Source organism: Dermacentor variabilis, chromosome 1, assembly GCF_050947875.1.
Source record: "Dermacentor variabilis isolate Ectoservices chromosome 1, ASM5094787v1, whole genome shotgun sequence".
NCBI lineage: Eukaryota > Metazoa > Arthropoda > Arachnida > Ixodida > Ixodidae > Dermacentor > Dermacentor variabilis.
Window position 1 is genome coordinate 150,967,556 of NC_134568.1, and position 24,834 is coordinate 150,992,389.

At 43.0% G+C, this 24,834-nt stretch overlaps 2 protein-coding genes across 5 annotated transcripts in view; one reads left to right on the plus strand and one right to left on the minus strand.

Moving 5' to 3' along the window:
• The window catches only part of twin (CCR4-NOT transcription complex subunit 6-like twin), a 313,182-nt gene extending 312,504 nt beyond the window's left edge, over nt 1–678 (minus strand). The window contains exon 1 of one of the 2 annotated variants that reach the window (XM_075697646.1): nt 534–678. Coding sequence is in view for 1 of the 2 variants with exons in the window: in XM_075697642.1 (XP_075553757.1) it covers nt 510–516 (7 nt within the window). In the remaining variant the exon portion in view is untranslated. Of the gene's footprint in view, nt 1–509 lie in introns of both variants that reach the window. The other variant, XM_075697642.1, reaches the window with a different exon arrangement.
• mRpL1 (mitochondrial ribosomal protein L1) lies at nt 4–22,850 on the plus strand. 3 transcript variants are annotated; one of them, XM_075697656.1, is made up of 10 exons: nt 4–160; nt 957–1,027; nt 1,103–1,221; nt 1,384–1,600; nt 4,215–4,307; nt 4,371–4,442; nt 4,684–4,804; nt 5,596–5,714; nt 10,644–10,731; nt 22,699–22,850. In XM_075697656.1, exons 1-10 carry the CDS (start codon nt 4–6, stop codon nt 22,764–22,766), a joined length of 1,125 nt encoding a protein of 374 aa, XP_075553771.1. In that variant the 3' UTR covers nt 22,767–22,850. The 3 variants fall into 3 exon arrangements, with proteins under 3 accessions (XP_075553771.1, XP_075553769.1, XP_075553772.1); XM_075697654.1 differs by lacking the exon at nt 22,699–22,850 and adding an exon at nt 19,801–19,994; XM_075697657.1 differs by lacking the exons at nt 4–160; nt 22,699–22,850 and adding exons at nt 757–892; nt 19,801–19,994.
• The last annotated feature ends 1,984 nt before the right edge of the window (nt 22,851–24,834 follow it).

The following is a 24,834-nucleotide window of genomic DNA, read 5'->3' on the forward strand; positions in this document are numbered from 1 at the left end:
TAGATGGCCAAGTTGCAAGTTGTCGAAGAACACGCGCCGATGTCGGTGCCACCGTCGATGAGCACTGCTTTCGAGGGCCACGCACAGTTCCCGCTATTTTCTACATTCTACTGGAACAGCAGACGAGCACAGACGCACATGCCAGCGATGTTCCGTACAGGTATGGCACTAAAGATCACTGGTTACACACTTACAGTAGGGTTTCAATTCGGAGCACGGTAGCATGACAAGTGACATCTGCCGCCACGCAAATGGTGCACATGATCACTTCACGGAACACGCAAAATGCACGCTCTTCTTAGCTACAAGTGTATCACTTCCAAGGCAAGCAAGTGATGGCCCGTACCACAATATTGCAATAATAAATATGCGACATAAATTCCACAAGCCGTCATCACTCCCCACCAGCTTCACACAAACGAGAAGCGTCCGCGTACAAGGCTCCGCAACTCTCCTTATACACTCAAAAAGCATCTTATCAGAAGCACTGCTGGCAGAACATTACGTACCATGCATATTATAAGTTTACGCACCTTCATTTAATAACGAATGAACCGAATATCCGACCGAGAGAAGCCTGTTTCGAATTTCACTTTTTTTTTTTTTTTTCGAATGAGCCTATCAGTGAGAGCAGCTACTTTCCCATCATGGTATCACAAAAACGAAGTCCACCGCAAGAAAACAGAACATTTCCGTCAAAATAAAAACAACTTTATCATTCTTTATAAAATTATTTACCATTATTTTAATTTACCTCCAGAAAATATCATTTATAAATTTTATAATAAGAACGAATTGCTAGTTTACTGCGAAATGACAATCACGTTACCCCGATCCTGACTCTATGGAAGCATGGCGGCCTTCGTAGTATCCCGTGTGCGCCCGTGGCTAAGTATACTAACAGCCGCGTTTTCGAAATGGGGTAAATTTCTTCAACGCATTGATTTCTATTCCAGCCCCATCTTTGAGGACTATGGTGCGCACCCACGCGCCTTGCTTGATGGTCACCGCTGGGGAAACTCCACAAGTGAGTGTGAGAGAATTGCCCTTCTCTTGAGTGTAATTTCGTGGAGCTTGTGTGACATAACCTCTTTTATGTTAGATACGATCGTATGCCACCCAAAGGCACCAGAAGTTAATATTAGCCGCGCAAAAACGTAACAGGCAAAGAAAACTTGAGAAACCTCCCGAAAAAGACAAGCTTGCTTGGATGAAGTCAAGGTAAGCGGCACCGGATACCACTTTTCAGCCCTTTAGTATGCCTAGTAATTGAGTTGATTTATTATTAAATCTGACTGTGCAGTTTTGTTTGTGAATCAACGTTGGTAGGCGCAGCGAAAGCATGCATGGCATCTTGTGCTGTAACGTTTCCATCGTGCGCAGAAAGCTCCTCGTCGGACCTCGAAGAGAGACTTACGAAGATCGGCTCAAGGAGCCACCGCTTGACGACGTTTTCTACACGGACAAGTACATGCCAACTTTGTATCCCACTGCTGAAGCGATAGCCATGCACAGAGAAACGCATCACCCGACTGTTTTGGATGATCCAGATGCACTCCTTTATGCATTCGTAGAGCTAAGCTTAAAAACGAAGAAAAAGGTACGACACCTTCTCCAATGCATGTAATGTCATAAATGAAAGCTAAGTCGCGTTTTAGAGGGGCCTAAATAGACCTATACATTTGGAATGAGCAAATGCAGTGCATAGTGCACACCACAGCACTTATCTGCAAAATATGGCACTCCATATTGCAATGAGTTCACAGAGTAGAACGAAAAGAATCTGCTCACTTGTTGGCACCATTCTCCTTGGCAGGTTAAGATGATATCAGCTGCACCTTTGCGACAGTCAGAATCTTTAGCATACTTATTGGTCTATCATCACTTTGTAGCAGTTGCATGAATCTCAAGCAAATGTATTGACTACATGCCTTGCTTCTAGTGCTTATTGTTAAATTAGACCAATGAAACCTAACAGCGCAAATCGCCACTTTTCTTGAGCAGGCTAAGTTGCACTACTTGTGAATAGCAAGTGTCCACAGCTCTGCTTTTGTCCTAGGTGAAGTAAGCAAAGCAACCAGCAGGCACTAGTGTCTACTCCTACTTTTTATCTAAAAGGCATTTGTGTGCCAGAACAGCTTTGTACATTTTCGGTCCTGCATGCATAGAAAATATACAAAGCTGCATCAGAAATGTTTGTGGAAATGGGGAGGAAATGCATTGTGAGGAGAATGTGGTAGCAAGGACTTGCTGCACTCAGTTTCTTCAAAACATGGCAACTCTGCTTTTACTTCATCTATACCACAAATTTTGATGAATAATGATCTGTTAGAGTGTCTGTGCAGCTACCAGTGTGGAACAAATTTTCATGCTGTGAATAATTTTGGACCACTTTAAAGCAGCACTTTTTTTTTTCCTCCCTTCACACAGATTGCCGCAGGCAAGGGTCAATTGGGCATGACAAATGCACTTTTGTGTCCCACCCCAGTTTTCTTTTCCTATGACTCCACCTCCCTCCATCATGGAGCCACTGTTTCTTTTCTCCGTCTCACTTCTGACCATCGTCATCTCCATCATATTTTGAATCTGACAATTCTCGCATCATTCTTATTTCTTTGCATTTTACTCTACTTCCCTCTCATCCCATACTCACTCACTCCTGTCATTATGTATTCATTTGTTCATTTGTTTGTTTTTTTGTTCCCCTGCACTGGGTGGCAGGCGCTCATGTGCAGGGGTTCTTGCCTAGCACGCCACGGAATAGAGAGTCGCTGTTATGCAAAATAAATTACAATTACATTGTGCTTTGCTCTAGTTTTCCCCTCATAAATATTTCGACAAGTGGACTTTTCTTCAAGGCGACATATGCCTTTCTGGCCACAATGCACAGTAACTACTGTGGCGAGGAAAGCATATGTCGCCTTGAAGACAAGTCCATTTGTTGAAACGTTGGCTCCAGCTTTCACTTTGTTTTCATTTTTGTTTTGCTCATTGTTCTTAGTTTTGATACATTCATGCTGCAGCACTTTTTCTTTACTGTTTTCTGTAGTCGTTTAACTTTCTGCTTTGCATGTAGGATTTCTCTTGCTATCCAGGGGATATTTCTTTGGGGCCGTATAAGCTGTAGTGCAATAAAGTTATTCATGCAGTAATAAAAAATCTACTTGAATCATAGCCAGAAGTCATTTACATTTGTGGCAGGATCACAGCTCAATTCCATGAACACGTCAAATTCATGAGCTAAGTAAGTTAGTATGCTGGCGTCATCTGCTTTACTGAAGTTTGGAACTTGAGTTACTATTGATTGAAAGTGTAAGCTGTGATCGAGTGTTAACCGGCAGATGGGCACTCTGTGGTCTGAGATACCCTCAACAACATCAACTTGAGCGTTGTTAAGGCTAAGGTGACTACTAATGAGTATTAGATCTAATATACTTGTGGCTGTTCCTTGAAAGTGCGTTTGGCATGAAACAAATTGATGGAGGTTGAAATTTAACATTAAATCGAATAAAGCCTCTGAACCCTGTGAGGTGTGGTGCATGATACTCCAATTTATATCAGCTAGGTTAAAGTCACCGATTAGTATGACTGCAGAGCTACGGACATGTTGCTGGAGAAAATCACAAACATAAGCACTAATTTGCAAGCTAGAATTTTCTGTTTTGGCTTTTAAATTTTTTTAATGCATCTTGTATACACCATATCCCCATGGCAACTGCCATGCTCTGTAAGAGATTGCTGTGATGCACATGGAATGCAGGCTGGTCTGCTACTTTGGCACAGACAAAGAAGTTGCATGTTTCATTACCAGTGGTGGCTTTGCACTAAAGTAAGGTTCGTACAAATGTGCATCATCTTGAACACATGAAAACACACAAGATGAGCCTGGTATGTGGTGTCAGTGCTACAAAGACCCCAAATGCTTTGTTGCAGCTGTTGCGTTGTCCACTGTAGTCTACCGCAGTAAGCGTAATGTTATGTGATGACTTCCAAACAGGAAACTGCACAAGGGCATGTTCGTAAAGTGTCGATAATAAAGTGGCCACCTGCTCAAAATAATTGAAATAATGGCCATACCAGGAAGTAGTAGCTGTATTGAGCCCATAATAGTAGTGCTTTCTTTGCATTTTCAGGTTCTCATTCAAATCAACTAGCTTTTTAACTTTTAAGAGCATCTTTTTTTTCTGTCATTATGTTTCTGTTCATTAATACAGACAAAGTTTCGAGAAGATTTTTCAGGGACTGTGCTCTACAATCATCCATTCTCTATCACAAAGAGAGAGAAGAGGATCATTGCCCTCTGCAAGGTATGCTATAGCGGATTGAGAAATTGGGCACTGTGTTTGGACATTACAATTATTACCTTGCAGAGCACAGATTTGGCTTCCGAGTCACTTGAGGCTGGGGCAGAAGTAGCAGGTGGCACAACTGTCATTAAAAGGGTAAGACCAAATGAACTTCTTGGAAGACATTTGAACAGTGATTGTTCCTGTCAAGTAAAAATGAGCTCTCACTGTATAGAACACTGCCAGTGAAATGCGTCAGACCGAAATAATGCTTTGTGAGCCACTAGGTGTAAGTGCATGTGGTCATACAATATGGATTTGTTGACTGTTCTCCCTTCCTAATTTTGGTATATCTCACTCACTAGAAATTAAGACCGCTTTCAAAATTTATTTGCAGATACTTACTGGGGAACTAGACACGAAACATTTCGACTATATTTTGGCACATGTGGACATTATGCAAGATCTGCCTCAGCTAAGAGGCTTGCTCAAAACGAAGTTACCGTTGCTAGCTAATGGTAAGTGCTTGGAAAGTGTGATCAAGCATGGTGCTGTGATCTCCCCCCACCCCCCTCCTCTTTTGTGTGTGTGTGTGTGTGTGTGTGTTTGTATTAAACTACAGGGGTTGTATTTTGTAAAGGTTCTTCCCATTTTATTCCATTCTTTTCTTCTTGCTCACCAACCGGCTAATTCCTCAAATAGTTTGGGTGGGGCTTCATGTGAGCCTATGACAAAGGGTGAAAAGAATATAAAATAACAAGCATCATTAAGAAATACAGCCTCAGGCCCAGTTTGAATACATCTCGTCCCAGCCACTAAATCGTATAGTACTGAAAAAAAGAAGTGTCTGGGGAAGTAATCTGATACTGTATACATACATTAACAATGGCTTGCATCTCTAGGCATTCAATCACCGTTTATATTCTGCTGGCCTTGATTGGCATGAACAGCATTCCCCAATAGTGCACACTGATTGGCTGAATGAGAAAATTTTTTTTGCTTGGGTGCTATGAAAAGTATCAGGACATGCTATCAGTGCCACTTCTGTTGCCTGTTTCCCAAGCGCAGAGTATTGTAAGTATATCATGGTCTTAATTGCCAAGCTTGTGCAGTTGACAGTGCTACCACAATGTTATGACCATGTATGGTAGATGTAAAGCTACCGGCATTTTCTAGCAGTAGCCATTGTTAAAAATTCGTTAACATTTGGCTTCATCGTTAAGTCATTTAATGATTCACAGAAACTTGGATGCATGACTGTAGCTAAATTTAGATTCCTGATTTTATTTTGTTTACTTTTATGTTGAAGGAAAAGTCACGAATGACCTTCCTGGCTTGGTGCGAGGCTACTTCAAAGGCATCGATTTCACTTCCAAGAGTGATAAGCAAGAGTTAGACTATGGCTTCGTGGAAGTCCCTGTTGGAAAAGTAAGCAGTAGGAGTGTGCGAATATTCGAAATTTCTAATATTAATTAAATAGCCTTTGCCACTTGATTAACCCGCCGTGGTTGCTCAGTGGCTATGGTGTTGGGCTGCTGAGCACGAGGTCGCGGGATCGAATCCCGGCCACGGCGGCCGCATTTCGATGGGGGCGAAATGCGAAAACACCCGTGTGCTTAGATTTAGGTGCACGTTAAAGAACCCCAGGTGGTCAAAATTTCCGGAGTCCTCCACTACGGCATGCCTCATAATCAGAAAGTGGTTTTGGCACTTAAAACCGTAAATATTATTGCCACTTGATTCATATTCAATTCAAGAATTATGTTAAATGTTACTTCCCTTGCAATGTGTAAGGGATAACACCAGATAATTGAGTCTCAAAGCAAAGTGAACTATAAATGTGAAGATTGTTCAGAATGATTTTGCTACGGAGAGGCTGTGGTTACTGTGTGGGGGCACCAGTTTCTGAGTGAATGCACAGGGCAAATAACTGGTGCTCAATAATTTTCAGTCATTCATTATGAATTCCTTACTTTTAGGCAGCCTACATGCGAATTTGTTGTGTTGATTTAAGCAAAACAGTTTACTATTTAGCAGTTTAGCAATTTTCTCTATGTGTCCATCCCTTTAAAATAACATACGGTGTTGCAGTATCATACTTCTCTCCGTGGATGAACTTGCAACTATGTGTATCTAGTGACATACTGTTCTTTCTTTTTTTCCCATCACTGTCATTGTTATAGTGCACCTGATAACAAAGCAGTTCTTTCACATTTACAAGGGCCTAAGTTTACTGTACGTCCATTTGCAGTTGGCATTACATATATGCATGTAAATAGTCCATGTAAGTAATGTCAGTAAGGCCCCTCTCCCTTATTTTTTTCTACGATAAGGGCTCCGCGCAGCCCATATTTGACTGTCTCTAGAAATAAAATATTTAATATTCAGTAGTCGTTTCTCTGATATTTGTATTCGATTAAGAAATTTCTCTATTCGAATGTTCCTAGTAAACAGCTGTTACCCAAAAATTGGTTCAGCTGTTTGGCTGTTATAAAAGCTTTTAAACCTCATCAGAGTTTTCTATTGGTATCACTGGTGAGTATTCAAAGCAGGGCATTTGGAATTTTTGAACAATGTTATAGGAATAGCATGTAGACTAATGTGAAATCACTTATTAATTGTGATGCCCTTAAATGTAGGCACATTAGGGCTTCACTCTATGTTAAGTGCTGTTGTAGCCGCTATTCCCCATATGAAGTGGTGCAATGGGTGCCGTGGTGGCCCAGTGGGCCTGAGCACAAGCTTGCGGTTTTGATTCTCAGCCATGTTTCGATAGAGGTAGGATACAAAAGCACTTGTGCCCTTCAATTTAGAGGCATGTTAACTGAAGCCCTAGAACACTTTGAATATGGTAAACAAACTTGCCAAGTCACGAGACAATATTGGCGTGAACATCTGAGCTGAAGATTATTTGTGTGCGTGAAGCCTGTAATTATGCACTAATGGCTACCTGTCCTTTCCTTCAACTTTTCAATTACCCTACCACTTCTTTCACGTACTCTTAAGCTGAAATAAATATACTGGCTGCTGGCAAAGTTTCCTTAAACATCAGAACTAAGCAGTTCCTTTGGCAGAAGCAAAATAATAGAGATGTCTTCACTGATGGGGCTGTGGTGCCCTCTGGAGGCAGAGAATGATACTACTACTGCGCTGATACTATGACAAAGTTTGGGTGGTGGGACATTACTCTAGAGAAATGTGGTGCTGCACTCTTTCAGCTACCACAGGAAACATGAGCAACATACGAATTTGTCTATGATTCGGCACATATTCATTACGACAGCACATTGCAGCTCTTATTGTTTTTTGTGGTACAATTGTGTTGCGTGATGGCCTCACAATATTTCTTTAGAGCAGTTAAGTATTTCAATTACAAATAATTTTATTCAGAATTACCACTGCCTAAATATATTCTGGACATTGTTCAGTAAGCAGCGCTTACCGGTCATGCCAGTTCTAAAAAAAATAAACTATTAGTATTCCTAACAGTTGCTCTTGCTAGTAATAATCCAATAACCATCGAATTGTAGAAATTACAGGCTAAATGAAGCTAAGTATTGCTGTACAATGATTTGGCTAGAGAAAAATCTGCTTCAAAAGTCCAATACTATACGTGTAATAATTCACAACTTCGTTCGAAGCCAGATAGGCATACTTAATCCAAATCCATGTAGTGCTTCCAATGGCGCCTATGTTTATTGAAGTGCCACTCAAGAAATCTGCACAGACACTGGCGCCAGCTTTCCCTCTAGCATATTGGCTTAGAAACTCTACAAACTAGACATAAGAGTGCGTCACACAATTTCAAAGGCAGCTGATACACAAACGCAGCGTGCTGGTGGGTGAAGCATGGTGGGCGTTCTCGTGGGCGTTCTCGTGGGCACAGTGCACAGCTTTGAGTGCAGTTCAAACAACAAAAAGGTGGGTAATTCCACAAAGGAGTGGCAGCAGCAGTATTTGAATCCCAACAATTCAATCCATACAAGGCACATTCAAAAACATTTTATTGGAAAAGGTTCATGAAGAGACACCCTTTATACCAGACAGTATCTTCACTTTTCAAAAAGATGTTGCAGGGCTCTTAAAGGGACCCTGAAAAGGTTTTGACGGTTTTTTACAAATGTACTGAGTCGTTAGAGTAGGTCCTTCTGATAATTAATTGACGCATCTAAGTGTTCCGCGTAAAACATGTCATTTGTTATAAGGTTTTAAATATGTACATTGCTGCCGATCGCAGCACACTGCTCAGCTGAATTTTCAGCCGCCCCTACCCATTTGACGTCATTCACCCAATTGATGCAGTAGGGCAAGCTATCCGATTGGCTGCCCAGGGCGCGTCATCAATAATTTTTTCAACTTTATGGTCAGCAAATGTTGTTCGTAATAGTTGGAATGTGAGTTAATTTGTTTCTATAAAAAGAAAGCAACAGAAAGAGAATGCTCAAGAACAATTTCTCAGTACACTTTTAAGCACTTCCGGCACACAGCAAGTGTTGTTTGCTTGTGTTACAACATGCTTCGTTTTGACGAGAGCTCCGCGGTCAATGTCGGTCTCAGTCTTTTCGCGAACGCCATGATTCGCCTTTGTTGCGTAGTGGGCTGCAAACGTAGCGACTGGCAACATGTTAAGCTGCAACATTGTGTCCCTCTGCAAGGCAGCAGATGAGTGGAGTGTCTCCAGCGCATCGGACTGTTGCTATCCGATTGGCGCCAGGATTTGCGCATTTGCGGCCATCAGTTTACACCAGAGGATTACTACCACAATAGCATTTTGCAAGTCCGGTATTCGAGTAAACGCAAGCGCAAGGGGACAGGGCCTGGACGTTTGACCATGCCGTTTCACGGGATGAGCAGAAGTGCAAACGTGAGTGGTCTGCATGGTGCAGCCACCTGGTGGCACAGTGTTCAACCAAACACAGTAGCAGTAACGAAGTGCATTCTTCTTTGCTGCTGGTGTAAATATTTCAAAGGATCGCAATCAATAACACATTGTTTTTGTAAATGTTTAAAATGTTTTCCATTTGGTTAGAGCAATATTAGCTCTTTGTTTGGCTGGTTAATCTCTGCGCCACCAGGTGGCTGGACCATGTAGACCGATCAGGCCGCTCACATACGTCTACGCTAAAGTCCCTTCATCAGTTTGAGTTTATGCCTCCACCATTCCGTTGAAATGCCCAGCTTGCCTGTGGTTACCGGAATACCAGACACTTTCGGCGCTGCGACAGAATATTTGCAACGCACACTGCTTCGATGGATCTTGCTTGGGGTCGACTGCCAAGCAGCTGGCAGAAAGGTTGGAGAGGCTTCACGCACTCGCTGCTAGAGAACCGGAAGTAGACAACACGACGTGCCACCATGTCACAGAGCCAGTGAAGGCGGAGCTTAGCCCCGATCACTCGGCAAACGAGTTGAAAAGAAAATGCATGGCTACGGAGGAGGGTAACTTGTAATCGTCCGTAACTCTCTTAAAATAAGATTTACAAATTGTGGTGCGAACGATTAACTTTAGCTGTACCCTACGCATCTACAAAATTTGACTGAACCGCTTCAGGAGCCTTTTAAAGGATGCCAAACGGTCCAGATTAATCCGGAGCACGTGCTAGCTATTGGGAAAACTGGCAGTCACTGCAGCAGCAGATGGTTGGATTTGGAACATGTGAAATGTATGAAGCACGATTAGAGGATGGTGCCTAGCATTAGCTCGTGTAAAACTTGAAGTAGAAATAAAAAATGTTGCACACAGGAAAGTAACCTATCTTGTGTTTAAAAACACCATGACTATCGTCCACAACCTGCCAAGTTGGCTCAAGGGCTATGGCATTCAACTGTTGAGCATGAGGTTGCAAATTTGAGTCTTTGCTGTAGCAGCCACATTCAGATGGAAGTAGAATGAAAAAAAAAAAAAAGAAAGAACTCGTGCACTTTTTGGATTTAGATGCACGTTAAAGAACACAGGTGGCATAAAACTGAAATCATAAGCAGTTATAATGATTGCATATCAATTAGTTTGCTGTTATGATGAACCTGATTACAGAAAAGAGGCATAAATGTGTGAGCCTTGAAAGAAAAAGCCTGTTAAATATTGTTTTTGTAATGTCTTACAGTGATGTGTCTGTCAACATCTCTTTAACAAAACAAGCTTACATTTGTAATGCTAATTTATAGAATAATAGGCAATCAGGGTGATTGGTCAGATGGGAACGAAAATCCTAAACCATAAAGCATTTTGAACGTTACTAGTGTCCTGAAAATCAGCACATTCAACATTTTTCATGTTAACAGTTTAATAGCTGCTGTAAATGTGTGGTTCACTGTCTTGTGGGCTTTCTTTTTTTTAATCGTTTATTTTCTAATTAGCTCAGCATGCCAACTGAGCATCTCATGGACAATATCAGAACTCTACTAATTCATATTGACGGATTCAAGCCAAAAGGAACTGATCCAGGTAATAGTCTTGTTGTCTTTCTACACTGTTTGACACACTGACTGCATTAACAAATAGAGTTCCCAAGCAATTCAGAAACAGCATTATGCATGAAAAAAATAAAATATAATTGTGGAGTTTATTCTCAGCTGTACATTTGACAGAGTTTGACATAAAGGATACTTTAGCTGCTGAGGCAACGTGAAAACAGTTCAAAAGAAAAAACATTGTATTTTTGTTTTATACCCGTGTTGTTGACACATTTTTCTTTGTTATCAGTGGAGCCAGTTGAACTTTGATGTAATAAGCCATACATTCAGCCTGAAATTTAAATTTGCAAGTTTAATTCATTAAAAGAAACACTGTTTGGTGGTCCAGAGAAAATTTCAGAGCACTCCTTCTAACTGACATGTTCGAAGAGTGTGTGAGTGCGATTTTTCCTATATTTGCGTAATGAAAATTTTTTATCATTTTGGGTTGACAGAAATATACGAGGTCTGTCCCGAAAGCTTTTGCAGTGCATAGTAAAAAAAATTAATTTCTCAAACTTTCAAATATAGATATGGTCAAATTTCAAAATATATCCCCTTTAGACGGAATACACCTCTTCTGTTGCTGGAAGCACCCTTGGAAGTCCTCTTCAGTTAAGCGCTTCAGCAGTGTTGTTGTTTCCTTTTGAATAGTTGTCACATTTCCGAAATGCTGTTCCTGGAACACTAGTTTGCATTTGGAGAACAAAAAAAAAAACAAGTTGAAGGGAGGCTTAATCTGGCGAGTAGGAAGAGTCTTGCAGCACAGTGATCGAATCGTGTGCCAAAAACTTGCACACTACCAATGCCGAGTGCACAGGGGCATTATCGTGGTGCAGAATCGAACGGCTTCCTTTTGACAAATTCAGTTGCACGTGGTGCACACAATCTTTCACACTCTTCAGGGCCTCCACATAGAAAGCTGCATTGACAAATCAATCTTCAGGTACAAATTGTGGTGTACAATTCCATGGCAGTCAAAAAGCATACCTTATCAACATGAGTTTCGTTTTTGCTTTGTTTTTCAGTACCCTTCTTTTTTTTCTTGGCTCATTTTTACTTTTTGCACTCTTTGCTCTGTGACTTCAGCTCAATATCACATATTCATAAATCCAAATTTCGTCCCTGGCGACAACACTTTGCAAGAATTCATCGCTGTTGATTGAAGTTTTCCAATCAATGCAAAATTCTTTCCGTTACAGCTTTTGCTCAGGAGTCAGTGGTTTCGGCATATTGGCACAAACATTCTTCGTTTCCAAATTCTCATTCAAAATTTAGTGAGCGGATGACTTTCCCAAACCAAGTGCTTTTGATATAATTTTAATAGTCATTCAGCGGTTGCAAAGCACAATAGAACACACACAATCAATGTTTTTATCTTTGCGTGAAATAGAGGGGCATCCCTATCTTGCATCGTCCTTGGGGTCTTCACAGCGTTCCTGAATACACTGAACCCAAAACGCAGTTCTTTCCTTTAGGGCATCCTTTCCATAGGCCTTTTGCAACATTCGATGAATTTCTGCACCATTCATGCCCAATTTCACATGAAATTTGATATTGATGATTTGTACTGTCTGTTCATCTATCTACATTTTGACAAGTACTAAACTGTGTTAAAACACAAAAAGTCCATGAATAAAATTCTGCCTTGTCATACAGCAGTCCAGCTCATACTAGAGGTAAAAGGGTCCTTTCGAGAGGAGAGAGTGGCACTGCTAAACCCTCTCTCACGTTTTTGCTAACTCACTGCATGACCTTTTGGGACAAACCTCGTTCGTACCTCTCGCATATCTCAAAATTGCATCATGAACACTGATTTTCCACCTTGTAGTTTGTATGCCTTAATGTTATAATCAAAATACCAAGTGCAAAATGAAGAGTGTCGCCTTGACAATGTTTTTCATGATCTGAGAGAACGAAACATTACCATTTTCTTTGCATCTGCTTTGCATTTGCTGTGCACTGAATCTCAGCAGCCATGCTGAGATTCAGCATGGCTCCTTAATTCTTGGTTGGCCTGGAATCTTTGCAAGTTGACGCACCAAGATGCATGGCTTTTAGTTAGCTCAACATTAACAAACGGATCTTTTATTTTGTGTTCTTTTAGTAACCTTTTTTTAGTAACATTTCTGACAACCAACATTCACTTTCACCTTTTATCTTTGCTTGCACCAGTATTTGAACCATAGATTGTTTCTCCCGATATATTTCCCATTTACTGGCTACTTCATCCTGCAGCAACCGCACTTTTTTTGCCTGCCTGTGCTCTCTGGATGCTTTCTGTCGTTCGGTGATCGCTTCTCGTATCTCCCTGTTCCACCAGCTTTTCAGTTTCTTTTTTCCTTTCCAACGAACATGTTGTTTCTCTTTCCGTATTTCTGTCATTATTTCACTTAGAAGCTCATTATATTCCCACTTTTTACTTGGCCATTTGCCAAGTCCTTCCTCGTCTTTTGTGGCTATATCTATTTGTCCAGCTTTCAAATTTGGGCTGGCCATTTAACACTCCTTGCTCTCTTTCCCAACTACATATCCTATGTTCAAAATGATGTGTTTATGGTCATTCCCTATGCTGCTATACCCTTCCTCATCAATGACCATTTCTCTCAACTTATCATGGATTCCTTCTGTCATCAGACAGTAATCAGTGGTTGATTGGCAGTTTCCCACTTCCCACGTGATCCGCCCTTTACACTTAGGCCCTGTATTCATGATAACGAGGTTATGTTGCTCACAAAGATCTAGCATTGACTTCTCATTGTTGTCAATATAGCCATCTAGATCCTGTATGTGGGCGTTAATTTCACCTAATAGGATCATTTCAGCACCATTCCCAAAACCCTTAATATCAGCACTTAGACATTCCACTAAGTCTTGATCCTTATCTCTGCAATTATTTCCAGTCCACGAATGCATTACAGCCAGCCAAGTTTTCTTTCTACTCATTGTACTTGACAACCAACGATCTTTTCCATTTGGCTCCCTGATGGATGAGCACTCCGACTCCCCCTCCTTTCTTTCAGACTTAGTTCTTTTGTACCCTTCCCAAACATAATTATCAATCACTGGTGGCTCTTCCGAGTGTCTAAGGTGTGTTTCTGTAACCGCATACACCCCTATTTGTTCTCTATTTAATTGCTCAATCTCTACCCACTTTTCCTCTCTTCTGCCGCCCTGCATGTTTATGTACCCTATTTGCATGGCGAGCTCTCTTTCTTGTTTTCCTCCTTTTTCTCGTGTTGACAGCGATGCTATTCCAAGGTTCCCCTACGGGACCTTCTTCATTACTAACTACATAGGCCTCCTGATCACCCGTGGGCCCCCCAAAAAAGCAACCGTGCGACCAACAATGTGCCAGCCCCCTTCTCGTCCAAGCCTGTGATTGAAATGGATCCCGTCTCAATGGAAACCACCACACCTTCTCACTTCCCTGTTTACTTCTACAAGCTCGAATCCTTTCTTTCGGCTCATTGTCCATATAGCCTCATTAGCAGCCACTATGGCTCTTTGTGCGTTACCGTCACGTACAGGCGTCTCTGGCACCGTGCACACCACGATCTGCACCTAAGGGGACAGCTCGCGCAAGCCGTCTACCCCCTTTGCCAAGTGCTGGGCTAGTCCTGCCCTTTTCTATTTAGGATGTCATTTAGCCCACCTACTACTACGACGAGGTTGCGCCCATGGGCATTTTCTGCGAGCTTTGCTTTTGCTCGCTCCATGACAGCACCCAATGTACATCCTGGAAATCTCTCTACCGCCACTCTTTTGTCATTTTCACCCTCTCCACAATTGCCTCTGAGCACCTAGCCAGGTTTGAATCGCCGGCAATAATCACCCTTTCACTCTCTCCTACTGCCGAGGCCTCTCCCTGCTTCTCTTTGTCATCCTTTTCTGTGTGATTTGGACTTGACAAGGGGCATTGACCCCTGCATTCCTTCTTTCCCTTTGTGGCTGCATCAAGGTAGGTGCAGCTCTTCATGCTACCCCCTCCCCACGTTACGCACATTCCACATGCTTTGTTGACATGCTCTCTCCTGTCGCGTCGGGAGACAGCGTTTTATTGTCATGACCTTGCTCATTCACGATGGACGCCCTGTTCAGCTTTTCCTTGACTGCCTGAAGTCTTTTTTTCCACAGCCTTCCATGCATCACGCTCCATATTTAGCTCATTTTTTAGCTCTTCAAGCTGTTTGACAAGCTCATCCGTGAAAGCCTCCATTTTCTTCAGCCTAGCATCGACATCACAGTGTCTGCCGATTTACTCGATTTCCTCTCCATTCTCATCCGTCCCCTCATCTACCTTGAGGGACCCCCCGCACACTGCACGCTGAACAGTCTTTTTTGCCATGTGTTGCACTTAGCTTTTTCTAATACAAACAGCGAAGCTTTCAGAGCACATGCCTTGTTGCAACGTCCAATACACACAGAATCTAAATCCTTAAAATGCTGCAAAGAAATTATCACCAATTTTTTGGAAGCAATAAATGCTGCACAGACTTAAGGTAGGACACATGTTCACACTTGTTCAAACATGCGGCCCCACTCTCACCGTCCTTCCAAAGTAATATTGCCGATACCAATGCACATACTACAACCACTATGGCTAATAGTCTTGAGACTTCTAAACTACTATTTAAAGGCTATAAAAACTTAACATCCCGCATGGTTGCACGTGCTGAAACACGTGGCACGAAAGGATGTTCTAACTAACCTTCAAAATGAAATATACACAAAACACACCTGCACACACCAAAAAGGAAAAAAAAAAAAAAGAAAACTAGCCAATTCCTATTTAAAAGCTAAAAAATCAGTAAATAAAAAACAGAAGCAAGTTCAAAGCATGCACAAGAAAACTTATGTTTTCGTGACCGCCACAGAGCCCTGGAAAACCATGTCTGTCCGCCGCAAACGTCACCGAAAACATCCCCAAGGAGTACACCACCTTGTAGCAAAATCCTTTGTTTTCAGGCTGAGACAAGAGCTCACAGTGAAGTGTGATTTGTGACAAAGTGAAATAAGTGCTGCTAGCAGTCAAACATCATTAATGGAATGTGGTTGAGTTTCCCCGGCATGTGGAGGCTATCATGAGCGAGCATGCTGAATAGTGATGGCCATTTCCAAGCAGCTTCAGGTGGAAGAGCCAAGAGTCATGTTTTCTACCTACCGGCACGCGCCATTCAAAAGTAATAGAATTTATTCCGCTCACAGGCTTGCTGCGGCCTGCGCGTGTGACTGGCTGTGAACTTTTGCAGCCATGTCACCTGCAATGTGGCATTCTGATTCCCAATATTTAAACCTGCTATACTGATATGTCAAGAGAGTTTGCTGTTGAAATAGTTGGTGCATGGTATTGAAAATGGAGAGTAGTACTGTGCCTGGCCTCTTTATTGTGCTTTGTTTTGTGTAGTTCTTTCTGAATACCACTGTGTATGGGGAGGGCATCACTGAAAGGGAGACACAAACAGCCTCATGATGCTAAAAAAATTGTTAATCAGGGCGTCTACCAACCGGGAAAACCGGGAATTCTCAGGGATTTTGAGTAGTATGGGGGGGGGGGAATCTCAGGGAAAGCTCAGGGAATTTGTGCTTCTGTCAGGGAAAATTAGCTGTAATTTCATTGAAAGAGAACGAAAGTCGCGGTAATGCTGGCTCGAGTAACAGAAAGGAGTCGCAACGAATTGTCTTTGATGCCGTGCCGTCGGCTGGAGGAGTTGCCAGTGTACAGTCAGCTGCCGACTTTCCGGATTCCCCATAATTCGGACGGCTTCGCGGCACCACCACGTACCCCTTAGAACGTCTTCGAATACATCTGAAATTTTGGACGCAAGAACCTTTCGCCGCCCGATTTTCCGGACATTTTGCCGTGACCGCAGGTCCGAAACGGCATTAATCAAAGCCACCACCGCTTCGAACCAGCGCCCTCGCACGCAGATCGGCTGGCAGTCGTTGCCACCACAGCAAGGCTTAGCTGCTTCGACGTTCGCTATTCAGCTTCTCGCCGTTCTGTGCCATGGCTTTCATTAAAAGAATTCGCCGCTGTCAGCAATGGCACCGACTCCGCCGTTGTGGTCCTCGCGATTGGCTTCGAAGCTCGGAAAGCACGGTGCGTTGCATAATACCGGTTCCAGAGAGTCAGCTTCGCCTCAATACAGTATTGTTACGCCGTGAAGCATACGCGAAAGTATTGCGGTGAAGCATAGCAAGCGTGGGAAGGGTCACGAGACACAGTATATATACCTTAATTATACACGCGTGCAACCACCATTTCCTATCACAGTACGAGCACCGATGTGCCTAATAAGTGTGCTGGCAGGCCTTCAGAGCTTTTCGGATGTGCCTGTGGCAATTTGAGCCCTTAAGAACAATAAAAGACATGTATTCATTTTTTCGAACTGCCCGATTTTTCGGACATTTTCGCGGCCCCTAGGGAGTCCAAAAAATCGGACGTTAATTGTACAACTGACCAAGATGATACTTAAAATGGTCCGTGGGGCGAATGCGCGGCGGAAGGAGGACGAGAACACAAATGACCTATGCATCGAGGAATGAACGGGAAAGGAAGCGTGCCATCACATCTTTGAAGGAGCTTGAGTTAAAAAAACAAGATGCAGATGTCCCTCATCTAAACCAAAATAAACTGTTTAAAGCAGTGAAGCGCAACACTGAGGCAATAGACTTTTAGCATGTCCGCTATTCTGGCAAACGGACCTAGGTGGTTTGGGCAGATTGCCGGATGGGCGGGGGCATAAACATGAGCAGCCGGAGCGGTGCAGCTCCTGGTGGCACAGAGCTCAACCAGACAAACACAGAACTAAAATTGCGGTAACCCTCTGTATTCTGCTTCGCTGCTGGTGCAAATTTTCGGCAGCGGCTTAATTGTGAACATGATTACACCACTGTCGAACATTTACACCAGCAGCTAAGCAGAATAGAGTAATAAGCTTTGTGTTTGTGTGGTTGAGCTTTGGGCCACCAGCTGGCGCCACCAATGTGGCTGCTCACGTTTACGCCTCCGCTAAACCGGCAAACCGCCCGCGCTTGCCGGAATGCCGAACGCACTAAAATTCTCTATTGTGCGCAGGCTGATATGACAGCCGAGGTTGACTCACCAGCTGTTGTGAGCACTTCTGACAAAGTTCGCACCTCATACCAGTGAGCTTGCTATCAGTTGATGAAAATAGTTCATATTTGAAAATATTTGCTTCCGTATGTATCTCCTTTTTATTCGCATTTGAGAATATTCGACTGGATTTGCAATGGGTTTTACCTTTTTTTTTTCGAAGTTATTTTATTTGCTGTGCATTTTACTAACCCCTCCATTCTGTTTTCTTTTGGAGTAAAATAAATTCTATTCCTTACTATTCAAACTGGATTAAGTCGCTTTTTATTTTTAATATGCTTGCTAGAGAGTGACATAATCGGACTACATGGTGTCAGCCTATCTTGACATAAAACAAAGTTTTGAAACAAACCTGGAAAACTCAGGGAATTTGGAAATGTCAACTTGGTGGACACCCTGTAAATACTGCTGTCGTGAATGCACAACTTATCAATACACACACTATGTGATCTGAGCATACAGCAGTTATTGAAGCCGAATTCAGTTAATAATTGATGCAGATCTTATTGAAGAGTGCTAGGGAACTGTGTAGAAAATTTAGAAATATATGAATATTGTCTGAATTTTTGTTGCTATTTGTGAAGTTGTCATTATGTCCTCAAATACTTCATGACCCCGGAACACATCGGAAAGTATTCATTTTTTTTAAGTGTTATTTCTATAATGGATTTCTGCGAAGTCAACCTTCCCACTGTTGCAACCTTTTTCGTTTGGCTTGGCCTGCTTATAAACAAAGTGGGATAATGCAGTCATTGAAATGAATGAGTAATTCATTAATGATTTATTTGGCTAGGATGGGTCAGTTAAGGGGGTGGCAGAAGCATAAAGAAAATGGGTCTGTAAGAAGTTGGGAAGGGAAATAGGCGGGAAGTAGCTGTGCAGTTTTAAATTATTCATAGTATGCCTGTCTCTTCTGCAAATTCATAGAGGGCCTGGAGACATTCTTGGGTCTCTACTTGTTAGGTGATAATCTATTTGTACAGTGGTAGTATTATCCCTGCGTACTTTTGGTGGCTACTATGGAATGCAGGGCTGGCCTGCCTAGTGCTTTGCAGGAGGGGCACTCAAGCTCTGGCAGCAGACTTGGTGACGTTTTCTTAGTTAATTTTCTCTTTTGTGCACCTGCCAGTATGCAATAATAATATCTGTTGTAAGGGTGAAACTGGTCAGTGACGCCTCCCATATGTAGCAATGTAGTAAGTTTGAGTATGGTGAACTAGGATGCCACATTTAGGCTGACATAGCTGCAAAAGTTCATAGCCAGCTACCGCCCTTGGGTCACACATACCCTGTAGGAGCAAGCAAATCCATTGCTAAGGAGTGCAGTTAATGACACCGTGTACAGAAAGCTTTGCTGTCGACTCAGCCACCTGAAGCTGCTTGACAGTGGCCATAATTGATTTTTGGGGTCCTCACTGATGGTAATCTCTACCTGCTGGAGAAATTCAACCACCTGAATGGCATTTACCACCGGCAGCTATCATCTGTCTATCTCTCTGGATGTCAGTGCAACTAGGTATCGAGTGTACAGTGACCTTAACTATCTTTGTCTAGTTTTCCTGTGAATACACCTAACCATACATACCACTGTGAGTGCATTGGGAATCTCGGGAACAGACATCATCTTGAGAGTCCTAACAGATGCTAATGCGGTTGGCTTTGTAGTCTGTATGATCCGTAGCCACTGTCATGACTGAGTGGATGGCATAGAGCTCAGCTTCAGGAAAGGTGACATAGCCACTTTGTAAAATGGAAAAGATAGTATTTGCTTCGTGGCAGCACCAAGCAGTGTCTGGTGCTGCTATGAAGCAAATGCACTGTACAAACAGCATGTGCCAGGTAAGTAATGTGAATTGCTGTTTTGCATGTGTATTCTTGTTGAATTGATACAACCTTGTCTGAAGTAGTATACGCAAGTTCTAAAACTCCCATTCTTTGTAGGTACATTCATCACAAAGGTTGAACTGAAGTGTCCACCAACTACTGAGAAGTTCATGATTGCATGCAGTGAATTCTTGGATCATTATGCAGATGAAGAGGAAGATGTTGCAGTCAAAGTGAATCAGTAGACGCACCGAACTCAATCAGAAAATCATTTATTGTAGCAATAAATCGTAATAAAAAATAAAGCAGCACAGGCTGTTCAGTAGTTCATTTTTTCTGGTCAGAAGAAAAAAATCCCACAGTGAGGTAAATTCATCTCTTGAATGTTGAAGGAATTTAAATTGCAGCACTTACGCTGGTTCTCTTTCATTCATCATACCAAATAGTTCATCCTGGTGGCAGTACTGAGCTTCAGCCAAACGAAATGACAAAAAATCATTTGCAAACTCTGATCGGAACATTTTTTTCCTGGCGTTGGCTTGAATTTTTCTAGCCGGTTCATAGTGGCTGGCCAGCGATTTGTATTTAAATCATTCAGGCTTTATTCTGGTTTAAAGGGAAGCTGAAACGGTTTTCAATTTCCATCAATTGCTGGGATTGGGAAGAACAGACCTAATAATTTACGGTTCCGAAATTTTTTTCTTCGTTTTTTTAATATAAGGGGCGGAAATCGCTTTCTAAATCACCCCCGCGGACACGTCCCCATCGCTTCCCGGGGCGCCGGGTGAAGTGGTTGCCAGAGGAGAGAACCGGCGAGAGTGACGTCATTCGCGGGGACCGAGCTGCCGGACCGGCGTGCTGGCATGTGCTGGCATGCCTCTTTCCGTCCTGCGCTTTACTGAACGACGCTACGAGAGATCTGCCGCCGCCGCCGCTCACGTTTGTTATCTTTTGCGATTTTCGTAAACTGTTCTTTCCTTCTGTGCTGCATGAGTGTCTACAGCCAAGGATGCCCTCGTTCTGTGCAGCATTCGGCTGCGCGAACACAGGCGGGCGAGACGATGTGGTGTTTCATAGGTTACCGAAGGACAAGAAGCTTGCAGCGCAGTGGGTCCGTGCGGTGAGGAGAGATAAGTTCGTGCCGACGAAATCAACTGTGCTGTGCTCGGACCATTTCCGCGATAGCCGGATAGCCTTACGACAAATCCGGAAACGCGTTGTTGCTAGCGTTGCTACACTCCGCTTCATACATCAGGTGCAACGCTGTGGAGGCTTGAGATACTTCTTGCAGTGGCTGCGTTCGCACTTAGTGAAAGTTCGGTGTTTCTTGACCCGATTTTGGAGAAAGTTTTCCATATATGAAAAACAAAACAAAACAAACGAATGAAAAATGAATGAAATGAAAAAATATGAAATATATGAATGAAAAAAAAAGAATTTACCCATAGAAACAATCCGTGTACTTATACGGCTGCCAACACGTTCTTTTAAATTAATTTTCTTTTCGACATTTTTTAATTGCAGCCCGTCGCGGCAGCTTCACGTGCATGCTCGCGCGAGCAAACGCCGCAGGCACGCTGCGAAGCATAGAAGGAAACGCGCGCAGTAATAAATTTTGGTGAAATATAAATAAATTAAATTATGGGGTTTTACGTGCCAAAACCACTTTCTGATTATGAGGCACGCCGTAGTGGAGGACTCCGGAAATTTCGACCACCTGGGGATCTTTAACGTGCACCTAAATCTAATCGCACGGGTGTTTTCGCATTTCGCCCCCATCGAAATGCGGCCGCCGTGGCCGGGAGTAAATTTTGGTAACCGGACTTCGTGCGTAGCTTCCACAGCGTTGCACCTGAGGTATGAAATGGAGTATAGGCTTGCCTAGTGACATTCGACGCACGGTTGCAGTTATCGTGTTTACCACACGGCGGTGCTAAAACTGCCCAATATCTTTATGTAAACACTAGCATGGAGCACGCATACCGATTCTTGATCGAGCCACAATCGCAAAGCCGTCGAATTATAGTATGAATATTGCACATATAATACCTCTGGCCATCTCTGGATGTTTATGATAAGCAACTTCCATGACTGTACCTCGCAGTACTGCATGTGCGCGCTTTGAAACGCGGCACTTATGTTCGCGATCGTGTAACAACACCCAAAAAACCAAGGGACTTTAGACAAGCAGCGGCAAGGTGCTTGACATCGCGGAATTGCACCCGTGTTTACAATCCAATGAGAAGTTAGTGCTTCGGCATTCTTCCAGTAGCATGTTCCCAGTGACACTTTAGCGCATTTTTTCTCCCGTCATTGGAACGTGCAGCTACATGAAAAAAACAACAACATACGTACCAGCTAAGATTTCCAACGCGCGAGAAGGTGCACACATCGCCCTCGCTGTTGGCACACTCAACATCGTCGTTGCCGCCGTTGCCGCCATCGTTTTCCGTATCGGCTGTCGGTTCGAACATGTACGGCAAAAATACAAGCTGTCCGAGACAGCGAGAACGTTCCATAATGCTTACAACTCAGCTATGAAGCCAGAACAGAACAGCGTGCTACGCTCTGAAACGGCGGCGCCGACCGGCGACTGCCACGAATGACGTCACAGCGACCCCGACCAATCACGGGCAACAGCGGCGTTCGCGCGATGCCCTGAGGCGCTGGTGCGCGTTTTCATGAAAAAACAGCCGCTTGCGTTTGTTTCCGCCCTTTTTGAACCAGATATTCGTGTTCAGGGGACTCAAAACTGTAGAATGCCGCAGAGAACTCTTTTTTTTCGAAAAGTGTTTCAGCTTCCCTTTAACTATAATCAGTTTGAACTACCAAAGGATCAAATTAAAATGTGCCTCTGAAATTCCCACCATACTGCCCATCCATTCACATGAGGTAACTGTATGATGGTTTGCTGATGTGTTAAGATTTGTGCAGGGCTAGTTATCTTGTTTGAGAATGTAATTATGCAAAGCATTTTCTTTCCTGATGTAATGCAACATCTTGTTTCTATTTCAGCCATGACACTCAAATTAAAAGTGCAAAAAGAAATGAGAAGCTTGATATTCTGGCAGAAAGTTTGGTGAAATAGAGAATGCAAGTGGGTGTTCCAAATTTGCAAGCATAGAAAAAGATTGTCTGGCTCACACTTGCAGTTCCCTATCACTTGTGCCTCATAGAGTTAGTCGGCAATAAACTTTAGATGTTTGCATTTGTGGTATAGCCAGCAAAGGTGGGCAAATGACCTCACAAAAGTTGACTTCGCTTTAACCTCCAATCAGGTTTGATGACTTTCAGTCAGCCTTGTCACATGACGCTGAGGTGCTTTCAGATACCTCACCAATTTTTAGCAGCCACCAGCAACCTCTCCTCAACCTCACTATGCGAAAGTTGAGTTCTCAAACTAAACATTATTTTGTAGGTTTGAGGTCGGGTACTGAATGCCAAACTGTGTTTCTTATTCATAAATCATGTAAAAATAGACCAACCCCTTTGATACACGAGGCACAGAACCGTGATAGAGCAAATTTAATGCAATGCTTCATGAAGTAATTGTTCAGTAGTAGATTTTAGCTGTGAAACATAGTATGGTCCCCCCATGCCACCTTACTGCTTAGGTAAAAGTTTACTCATTTTTGAAGAAGAGCACATATGCACCCAAGTAGATGTGGAAACCTCTGGCCTCAAGCACCCTAAACTAGCCCGTGATGTTGATTGTAATTGTTTACCTCACTTGGAATTTCTAGTAGCCGCCAGCCCTCCCTCAACCTCATTTTGTGAGGATAGGTCAAATTGAAATTGAGGTATCAACCTCGTGAGGCCCACCTTTACTAGCTGGCACTGATGAATGTCACATGCCATAGCTTTCATGGTACAGTACACCTTCGCTAATTTGAATCTGGTTAATTTGATCCCTGTCAGCACTTATATACAGGGGTGGTAATCCTGTGCCAATTGCACCATTTTAATATTCATGCAAATTGCTGCACCAAATTGCACAAAAACAGAAAACCGGCGAAAAATGTGCCATGCTGCACCAGAACAGTTTTGGCTCCAGCAGATGTCTGCGAAAGGTAGTCGGCACGGTGGAGAACGTTGTGTGGTTGGTCTTGGAGGTCTTGTAAAAGTAGCTTTCCTATTCTGGTCATAAGTGGGTGCAAACATCTGCACCCAATTAGCCCCCCCCCTCCTCCCGCTCCTAAATAAAAGCAAAGGTAACAATCTTATCTAGCGAGGGCAGGCAAGAAGGACGAGGCTTATCCGTGCCTCCCTGTTGGTGGAGCAGAGTCACATGGTTGTGCTGGCACCGGTTCCATGAAAACAGGCACACTGCTGCTGCCTGCACAGCTTTTTTTTAACTTGCCATGGGCACCATGACAATTGCTGTTGATCGTAGTGCGGAGAAACCACAACAGCGGCAATCATGAATCCTGATATTGCAGCGATCACAGTGCTGCGAAACGTGATCAAAAGAGCAACTGAGGATGTGAGTGGCGAGGGAAGGTGTGTGTGGTGAGGCGACTTGAAGGGGAGGCCACGAGAGGAGGAATGTTGCTACTTTTAGCTCATTCAGGGGGCATACACCGAATCACTCGATGCAAACTTCAGATGATGTTGCGAGTGGCAAAGCGAAGTCAGTTACGTGCAGAATCTTAGTTTGAGATAGTTCGTGCTGTTACATTACACAGAAGTGTTTTGTATAAACCACTGTGGTGTTCATTAACCCTAGCTTCTTCACATAAGTTTGAAAACACCACCAGCCACTCTACCAGCACTTCGTACAAAAATATATGAGAAATGCCTTTAGGCTGCTTTCCAACTTATTTAATGCTGCAGAATGTAAGGTTTTGTGGCTGTTGCCCCCACTTAATCATATTGATGCTCTAAACTAAAATTTGCATGCTCCAGACTGCTTACTCCAATAGCAAGATATATACACTACAGACTGCTCCAAAATCAGAATCTCTAATCTGTTCCAGAATAAAGTTTTACCTGCTCCAAAAATTGCTACAAAATTATGTTGGGCATTTCCACCCCTGCATACATTATTTCTGTGGACTATTCGTAATTTCAATCCTGAAATTGGCCCTTACCAAATAATTTGTGACTAGTCAGCACAGACTTGCTTGCCAAACCAAATGGCAATATCATGAC

Excerpts from the sequence above, each read along its gene's own strand:
- mRpL1 (XM_075697654.1), top strand. The coding sequence starts at position 4 with ATGGCCAAGTTGCAAGTTGTCGAAGAACACGCGCCGATGTCGGTGCCA. Across the intron at positions 4,443-4,683 it reads GCACAACTGTCATTAAAAGG|ATACTTACTGGGGAACTAGA; the intron begins GTAAGACCAAAT and ends ATTTATTTGCAG. Across the intron at positions 10,732-19,800 it reads GCCAAAAGGAACTGATCCAG|GTACATTCATCACAAAGGTT; the intron begins GTAATAGTCTTG and ends CATTCTTTGTAG.